At 33.2% G+C, this 10357-nt stretch overlaps 1 protein-coding gene and 1 non-coding gene across 2 annotated transcripts; both read right to left on the bottom strand.

The window, feature by feature from the left end:
- Positions 1 to 545: 545 nt before the first annotated feature.
- Positions 546 to 3648, bottom strand: LOC110991351 (H2.0-like homeobox protein). The gene is made up of 3 exons (XM_022256687.2): positions 3409 to 3648; positions 1304 to 1512; positions 546 to 989 (listed from the first exon to the last, which is right to left on the bottom strand). Exons 1-3 carry the CDS (start codon positions 3629 to 3631, stop codon positions 840 to 842), a joined length of 582 nt encoding a protein of 193 aa, XP_022112379.1. The 5' UTR covers positions 3632 to 3648; the 3' UTR covers positions 546 to 839.
- LOC123689308 lies at positions 1744 to 1905 on the bottom strand. The gene has a single exon (XR_006750311.1). It is a non-coding gene; the product is annotated as a U1 spliceosomal RNA (small nuclear RNA).
- Positions 3649 to 10357: the final 6709 nt, after the last annotated feature.

Below are 10357 nucleotides of genomic sequence, written 5' to 3'. Positions count from 1 at the left end.
GTTAATCTCCAAGTTAAAACTGACCGGCTAGCTACTCTCTACGTAGGGACATAGCGTCTCTATGCATAATTTACCAAGTGTATTATAGAAAGTGTTCTGAAAAACTGTTTGGGCTGATCCCTGCTGCATCGTTTCTTACACACATAAGCAGGATAAATTCCAGGTTTTATCCGAAAGGAAGAATCCTTATCAAATGCACTTTTCGGTTAAGGATTTATTTTTTCTACTACTAGTCAGTACCAATCTAGTGGATATTATGAAAAAGATACAGGTGTAGATTTTTATAACTAAGAAAATAACTTAAATTTAAACTTTTTAAACATCACGCTGCAAAAGTCCGATTGGCCACTTAAAAAGAACTCACTTCCCGTAAATAAATTCTACAATTATGAGATTTCGGTGGTTAAAAATGTTAATGACCGCTATATTGACCTGTATTGTAGTGTATATGATTGTTTTGTTTTACACATATTCCTACTTATTTACTTTATCTTACATTTAAAATTATTTTTAACGGAATAATATTTACCTATGAAAAGATTAAAATGTACCAAATTATTTATCTACTTAGTAACTCATAAACATTCAATTTATTATCAACAGTTTCATCAGATGCACTGACATCAACTTGAATTTGATTGGAATTCACAAAAATGTGATTTAATGTAGGTATAAAAAAATAAAACTTTTATCACAATTACATTATAATACTAAATAAAAGTTATTTGAAATTGCAATTGAAAATAGTTCATATACAATAAAATTTAAATATAAGTCTTCTGTCCTGTAGTAACTGGTGTTTAGGAAGCTACAGGAAAACGACAAGTATAAAAATCTCCCTAATCACTAAGAGTATCTACATCGATATCTTCATTGTCCTCCTGAGATGCGGAATCTGGATCTCGCCCGCTGCCCACAGAGTTAAGGCCAGCACGGCCTTCTTTCGTATGTCGCCATTTCATGCGTCGATTTTGAAACCAGACTTTTACCTGCAACGAGTACCTAATGTTAGTGCGCGATTTAATTTTAACTTATTTAATTAATCTGGAAAGTATGTGTCTATAATTAGTTAAAGTTTGATATAGATTCCACGTCTTCGAGGAATAAAGACAGTAAGATACTATAGCAAGAAAGCTATACATAGGTAATTGAATTTAAAGATATAAATAATTTGTCGGCAAGTCGACAATAACTAGATATTATATATAACTAGTATACAATAGTAGCTTTCATTCAAATATGTATATGTTTTAAAGATTTAGACATTAACCAGAAAGGTTGTTTTATTTATGGCTTCTACTACCTGAGCATCAGTTAATCCAAGTGTAGCTGCTAACTGTCGCCTATCAGGCTTTGTTATATATTTTTGTATTTGAAATCTCCTCTCAAGTCCTTTTCTCTGAAGATTGCTGAACACAGCGCGTGACCACGATCGTTTTCTTTTGCCCGTAGAGGTGACGTCACATCGGGGTGTAGAGGAATGTGGAGGCGACGGAAGTGGTAATCGGTAAACTATAATAATAGATTTACATATTATTCCTTATTTTATTCTGCATCTTTCGCACCGGCACAACTACGGGTGCACAATATAGATCATATGAATTATGAACACGGAACTGAATAAACTGATATGGCTGTCTAATGTCACCTCTACTAGTCTAACTAGTAAGAGTAACTAACTACTAACCAATTGCTAAGTCAAGAGCTTCATCCTATATCGCTTTTGGTATTAATATTTTATATGGGGGACGGCGCGTACGCAGTCCCCACTACCAAAAATTACGCGTCCGAGTTATCCACATTAGGGATAATCGCAGAGGTCAACTCATCCGCAGTGCAATGGATAAGTCTCGCTCTGGGAGAACCGCCTTATTGATCACGGTGTCTCCTACGCCAGGTAAGTATGATTTCTTTACATCACTGAGAGTATATATACAACAGCTAACATATTCTAATAGCGCGATTTAGAAACAAGGTAATTACATACTGCGCCATCTATCGGCACCAAAATTTTTTACAACTAAATATTTACAAGCACCCTTGATATACGTACATAGATTGGGAAGGGCCTCGATGTTTCGGTTGTTACAAACAGGTTTTGACATAATATTATTTTATAAAATCATATTGGTTGCGAAGAACCTGTCACTTCTTAAAAAAATATTTTTTATGTAGTATTCATATTATTGTATAAAATATTTAATATATTATATAATATAATAATGATCGGAACGTATCAAACGAAACATTTCACATTGTAAAAAATTGATAGTATTCATTACATTCAAAAGCAAAGATGTATAAAAGGGTAATAAGGAAAATGTAGTGCCATCAACTTAACACACTAAGATAATATATATACTTATTCCTATGGCTCCAGACGTAGTGAAAACTTTATTTCAGCCAGTGACTTCCCAGTTACATGTGCGAACTTTTTATAAAGATTACAATAAAATTGAAAATTATAATAAGTAATGTAATATCTTTAAACAGTGTACTCTTATTTTATTGACTTAACTTTCCTGATTTAATTGTGTGCAATCTTCTGCAACTGAAAGCTCAATTGGTTATTACCAACGCAAAAAAAAGAGTGGCGGAGAGTTTATTGCCAGTTCTTCTCTTCCGTTCTACGTCCTTGATTTGAGAACTGGCAGTAAATGTAAAATTAGATTCATTTAATATTTCTTCTTTTTGACGTTCATAAGTGTACATTATGTTACCTATATGAATAAATAAATTTTGACTTTAACTTTGACGCCGCTTTCAAATCCAAAAAGAAAAAAATAATGTTTTTTGTAATACAACTTCGGCATTTATTTCTTTACATAAAAATTGGCTTCTCTAATAGATGAATTATTAACCTTTGTCCTGGTTTTAACATTTAGAAAAGGTGACATTTTTTAAAATGATAATTGTAATTAAATAAAGGTAAGCTAGCCAACTCTCTTCTTCTCTCTAGCATCTTATTTTTCGTATTGCCTGCTTTTAAGAGCGAAACTTGAAGGAGCCTTATTCAAATAATGAGAATGGTTAGTTATTGATTTTTTTTTATATCTACATTGGTAAACACCCAAACACCTTACGTGTTAAGCAAGTTAACATACAATATATTATTGTATATATAGTTTTATAGTTTGTGTAACTAGAAGAATCTCATTAAGTTTTTTTGAAGTTTCCCACCAGTGGAGCACAAGGATATAACGATCAAGTTACTCAAAAAAATACCGAATCATTAACAACTTTGGATTCTTTTGTCGGGTAAAACAGTTAGACTTTTTCGTTTAAAATATAGAACATTCATGTTTTAACTGTTGTAACTTACCCAAAAATCTGTATTTATAAACTTGTTTGCTATATTATGAGTAATATTTTGTGCTTTTGACGTCAAAAAAAAAATACAAAACGCACCCGAAGTAGGTCTTAAAGCTGGATGCAAGTGTGCATATGGTAAGGGCAATTGCAATTGAAGCAATGGTTCGTCTCTGCAACACCTGTATAGGGCTGCCACACATCCTGAACACGGAGGCTCTTGCGGCCTCGCCTCCGACACTTGGGTACTTTCATTATTCCCTAATATACTATCAACACTAAACTTTAACTTCGTCGACTGTTCACTATTCAACGACGTCATGTCACTTCCTTACGGGAGTTACAGGAAAACTGAGAAGCTCAGCGTAGCTTTCGTCGCAAGCGCATACTCTGGGCGTGGCCTATTAAAACGAACGCCCTGATTGGTCGTTTACAAATGGGCGTGGCTATTCATGAAGTGACTGATGTTACAAACAGTTGTTTACAGTAAAGTGGCTCTTTTATGTGTTTTATATGGGCTTTGCAGGCATTTAATTTTATTACTTCGTTAAGTTTGCACCATTTGTCTGAACGTTGGTGCCAAACACATCTTATATACGCCATATGGAGGTATCATACAAATTCATTACCTTGCATACAATTACTAATAAGATATAAATTCGATTTAGTTATATATGAGGTACTTGAAACAAAAGTTAAATATAGAAAAAAAATATTAATAATTTCTGAATTCCAAAGTGCCATCTTCACAAGAACTCCAACGCCTTATCTCCACATTCAATGGGTCTGTCTAACTAATGGGAAGCCTTCTGACGGCTTTGTTCGTGAGTATATATTATATAATACACAAAAGCCAATACCTTCATGTTCTTTGCCATTACTGTCTTTCACAACACAACTACAAGCTGGCAAGATGTGTGGCATAAAAAAGGTGGATGAAATCGCATATAGACTTTAATGCCTATATGCCGGTTTTCTAAACTTTCCAAAGTTGCCAATACTTTTACTGTGTTTCGAAGTGATTTCCGATGCTCTCTACACATCATCGTATTCGATGGAACCACTGAGAAAAGCAACGGGCCCATTTTGCGACACCAGTAAATGCGATTTTTTTTTCTATCGTTGTCCGTTGGCCTAGGCTTGCCCGTATGTGCCGATAGGTCAATCTTCCTAGATGAAGTCGACGCATGATAGATCATGCGTCCCAAAACACTGATGTCACTTCACTGTTAAAGTACGTCTCTCACACGGATCATCATTGAAATTGCTACGTCTACGCTTAAATTCGTTAGCTATCATAGCTTTGTTAGCTTGTTGTTGAGTAAGCCCACCATGAAAGTCATAATAAATCATTGACCAAAAATTTTCTCGCGTTAGGTTCATTTTGACGTGTAACAACAGCTTTAGATTTGATTTTGCCGCACAAAAACAAATGACAAATGAATGCAATATACTACATTAGGTTACCAAAGAGTTCTAAAATTGAAATTCAAAAAACTTATCATTTGCAATGTTTCTTACTGGCCAGTTTCAAAGATTTCCAGTGTTGCTCCCGTAATATTTTTGAATTGGTATGTCGTAAATTAAACACAGTTGTAAGTAATATTTCACTTATAGATTTTACCTAAGTACATAGACAAGTCAACCATACTAAACCATGATTGGTTCTAATATTAAATATGGCTTCTAACTTCCTACACTATGTGGGTTGGCCCACGATTGATAATTGGTACGTCTCGTCATCCTCATCTAGACAGTATTTCATTTCTTACATATTATTAGTGTTGAAATCATGTTCAGTACATATTTTTTCTTACATCAAACATTGCCATCCTGGAAACTAATGGTCACTCGTCCACGTTATAATTATATATATATTAACTTACCTAAGTGGCTGTAAACAAAACATCAACAATTTTTAAAATGACAAATCGGCCACAAGTTCTCTGAATTGTTTTCTTTGCTATCACTTGAAACGACGGCACAACGATGAGTTGGTATTCAATTATTTAGAAACGTTAAAAATATACAATACATACATACTGAGCATAAAATTAATCTTCTTAAATGTGCCTTCTCATACACCAATGGTATCGAGACTGCAACATATATTACACAAATTATACCTTTTTGTATAGTACGTAGGTAAAGCAAATACAATTTAAGCATTACGGTATCAAATAATAACTTACTTCCACCATAAAATAAACTTTTCAAATACTCAAATGTGCTGAATATTTCTCTCAGAATCTATTATAAACTATAGAATTAGATTCGAATAGTGATTAATTTTAAACAAACGAATGTAAAATCGATTATGCTTGCGTTTATTTTGCCTGTCAGATACCACCTGTGCCCCATCTCGTGGCCAGATATAGACGCAATCATTACACGATTGTTAGGATTACATCGATAGTGTTTACTTCATATAAAGGATCTGTATTATTATATTAATACATATCTGTATTATTTAGAGAATTGCCACTGACTTTGTCTGCGTTGTGATGTATACTTAATGTGTCCCTTATAATATTTTTACACACTTAGAAAACATTTACTATTCAAAATCTTTGTAAGAAAGGTTAGACATTTAATACTCACCTACTCTTCCTATTAGCGGGTTAAATATTTAATGTTTTTTGTTTTAATAAAATATTTGCAAAGATTTTGTATACCAGTACATATTTAGCTTATTCATATTCAATGATAAATTTAAGTTGGTATTAGTGCAAAAATTATACATATTATGATGTAGGGTAGATACAACTTCGTGCGAGCTTTTTTCGAAGATTTAAAGCAGGATTAAATTGCTCAAAAGATTTCACACATGTGTGAAATTGTGGTGGATCAAGTGGCTATGTAGTAGGTATGTATTTAGTACAAAATGTATAATGCGCATTCCAACCTTAATAATCGTTTCTTTAAATATTTTTTTTCGGTTTGGCTAAACGTCGACATAGGAAGACGGTATATTTTTTAAGGGCGCTTGTGGCTAAGATAATTTGTTGGCGTAAACAAATTTTGTATAAACTCATAATTACTTTCCTACCACGGATTGCGTACAATGTCTGAGCCATTACTTGATCCTTATATCACAACAACAACATCTGCGTATATTTTTATCGTCAGTTTTTGATGTTGTTTTGTCATCTTTCTGTTTCTATTAAAGTGATGTATCTGCTTATGTTAACAGTTAAATAAATTAAATATGAATGCATTGGTAAAAAATCTTGATGTTATTTAGAGTAGATCCGGTTTCCTGATAATGTAAGTTACAAAGTAATTAATCTTATAACGAAACTCGCTTACAAATTATCATTTGTAGGCTTTAAGAAAAAAATCATAAATCTACACATTTAATAAAGGATAATTGTTAGAGAATCGTGCGAGAACTTTAAAGCTTTTGTTTCAAGGAAAAAATATTAAAAATAATATAATATATTAATGATATCCGGATTTAGTTCATTATTAATTTTATATAATATATATATGGAATAAATCACAGTAATAAATAAGTATAATTAGCATACGCTAACAGATTTTTTTTGTAATTGTAAATATTTTGCAGTATTTAAACAGTTAAATAAATTACCCAATCCAAAACATGGTAAAAGGAAATCAGTGTCAGAGGCAAACCACGTTGATCACACAATTTTAAATCATGAGTAGCTATTAAAGAACTCCCGTACAGTGTTAAATTATAAATAAAACCAAATTAAACAAACTTGTACGGCCATTGATCTCGAAGGATGTTATTTTGTTTGTTGACGTAGCCATCCCCACTGCTGATACAATTGCCGCTCCATTCGTATTTTTATGAGGTTTATAGACTTATTGCAACTGCTCTTTATAGATTATATTATCGGAATAAAGCGAGTTTCGTTATAAGATTAATTACTTTGTAACCTAAATTATTACGAAACCGGATCTACTCTTAATAACATCAAGATTTTATTATACTATAATCTTTACGCGCAGTTTTCTGACAATCATTTATTTATTAAAGCTTTAACATTTATATTCACATTCTATTTATTCACCTAGAAAGAAACAGGTATATTTATGTATAAAAATAGGAAGAACACAATATATTTTTACCAATGTCTAAATGAATTTGTTTCAGTGATGAAAAAAGGGAAGAGGAAGGAAGGGCGAGGATTGTACATTTATTATTTATAACATACAATTATTTATTTTTTCTTATCACCGCATTAACCAGACCTAACCCAACTAACTAAACCTAATATGAGATTCATATTTGAAATTAATCGAGTGTTGAGATTAATAATCGATTATTGGTATTTGAAGTTGGTCCTAGAAGGAACAATCTGTAAGGGTTATCATCACAGCCGCTAACGTACATCAAATTTGGTGCTAATTCTCCTTTCTAAATATCACCTAGATCTTCTACGTACCCTATGCCTACTAAACCACGCCATGCTTTTATTGTCACACAAGCAATAAAACGTACTTCAAATAAATGTGATTTCCTGAAACCCATTAGATTGAGAATAACACTGGAAAGGCATTCGATGCACCCGGTCGAATCTTTAATAGCGATAAATTCATTTAATTTGTCATTTATTGACGAGAGATTTGTTTTTTAATCTGTCTTTAATGGATTTTTTAAGTATCGCTATTAATGTATACGAATAACAATGGCTACTGTTCGTGTATTACACAATTCCTATGTGCAAATTTTATTATTAAAAAATCACAACTACCCCGACCGAAAATGCCTAAAATATTTTCTGTTTGTATCGTGACCATTTTTTTCTAATTGGCGAGTCACCGGTCTCTGCCTGACACAGGCCGTCAACTTTACAGGTCTACAACATAACGAATTCCTCACGACATTTTCTTTAACCATACGAGATAGTGTAATGTGAACACTTAGACAGAAAGTCTATTGGCACAGTTGGGGATAGAACAAAAAACCCCAGGGATTTGAAATATTGAAAAGCTTAGGCTAACAGTGCTCAATTTTTTTTCAACCCACATTTTTACAAAACCGACAAACTTTATTTAAATTTTATATACATAACAGTCAAAAATATTAAAGATTTTGTTGTTTTATAGTTAATATTAGCTCGTTACAAAAGTTTAAAATTCCTACGCGCGATTCTCTGAAATGCTTTTTTCTGAAAGCTTACAAGTCCGTCAACATTCTTTATTTATTTACCTGAAAAGAACATCAGTCAGTTACTAATTAGGCTGAACAAGAATACTTCAAGTATGGAGGAGCACATCTTCCTTTCCTTCCACAGTGGATTTAGATACCTTTTTGTCTAAAAGCCTAAGCTTAAAAAATAATCTCACTATTAACATTGCATGCGAAGCTCACGCGATAAATTGATGTGGACATTATCTTTGAAAGTATTTTAGAAAATTACCTAAAGAAATAAGGACTTTGAACTCTGAGGTCCTGAATGCAATAAACGGCTTATCAATGGGTTTTTTTTCTTAATGCTTTTAACATTCGCTCTGACGGTGAATCGTAGGGTAAGAAACAGAGAAGTGCCTTAGTCCAAAAATCGACGGCGTGTCAGGTATAGGACTCTATTGACTATTAAGAAAAAAAGCGATCACAACACACAGATATTACACTTCCTACACGTAGCGCCACTGTTTTTTTTATTGTAAATAAAAATGAACTACATAATACTAGGTAACTAGCAAGCGACGCTGCAGTCTAGAAGTGAATCTACATAATATTTAATAAAGGATAACAAATGTTTATAAAATTTTCTTAAGAATAGATAATCTTACAGAGATATCGATGGAGAAATACCTAAATATTTTTTTTTTGGTACTCGAGGCAAACGAATCAGTGCCTCACTTTGAATAAAGCAGTAACCACATCCCGCGGACACCTGCAACGCTCTTTTCTTGAAGACCTCCAACGTCCTATCGATTCGGAAATACCTCTACTATTAGCAGTTTCCACAGCGGTGGTGAAACTATGTTCAACGCCATACGTAGAAGTGGAAAGATGGAATTTTACATTCTGCCTCGACGTCTGTTTGGAATTGAACACCTAGGGACCAAATCATCTCAATGTAAAGCCAAATGATCAAGTCGATCGGAAATGCAGGGTCGTTGTGATTCGAAGAGCCTTCAGAGAAAGAAGGGTGTGAGAGCAGTACCACTACTCCTATTAGGTACCATATGTGGAATTCCGCTTTATACAGTTGCAATTGGGCTTAAGACCCGGAGTGAAGTACCGTTTCGCCTGACTGGGCACACCAAGTTTCCTAAAGATGCAAAATTGCTTATAAGGTAAGAATCATTTGTCACGAATTATATATAAAAATATTGTATCAATAAAAGTACGTATTATTATCACTTAGGCATCGGGACCCGGAGCGATTATGTATATAAATCGTTTACTCATATTGGATGTCCGTGTCGCAATAAATATTAAATATCGAAGCCGTTAAAAATATCCCCTTACACTTTACGAGAGCATACCCCGACATGTTTACGTACGGGAGGAGGCAATCAATTCATTCTCTGCTTTTAGGGATCCGTTGGTAACGAAAAAAGATACAACATTCGTGTGATAACAGAACGAAGATATGTATTTTTTAAACCTTTCAATTTTAAATATAGTGTAGCCCTACGACGGATTTTATATTACCTTTTTGCGTTATCATAACAAAGAGAACATCTTAAATTTATTTATAAACACATTGTCACGTTTCCCGTTGGTTTGCATTTATATATAATTCGTTGCAAATAGATGTAAAATTTTTGATATTAGTCACGCTTATTATGTGAATTATGTTAATACTGTACAGAGAGTTTATAAAAACTATAATTTAAATTTTATGGAGGTTAATTATTTTAAAAGCGGTGTTGGCCTATTGGCTGCTTCATACCCGGCTGTGTACCAATGGAGTTTCTTTCAATATTTAACATATTTTTCTCGAACGGTGAAAGAAAATATAGTGAGGGAACCGGTGTGTCTTTGACCCAAAAAGTCAACAGCGTGTGCCAAACACAAGAAGCTGACAAATAGAAGAAGGTTGACAAATAATGAAGCTCA

This window comes from Pieris rapae, chromosome 6, assembly GCF_905147795.1.
Source record: "Pieris rapae chromosome 6, ilPieRapa1.1, whole genome shotgun sequence".
Lineage (NCBI taxonomy): Eukaryota > Metazoa > Arthropoda > Insecta > Lepidoptera > Pieridae > Pieris > Pieris rapae.
The sequence above is the reverse complement of the archived record's forward strand: the minus strand, read 5'-3'. Positions and strand labels throughout refer to the sequence as shown.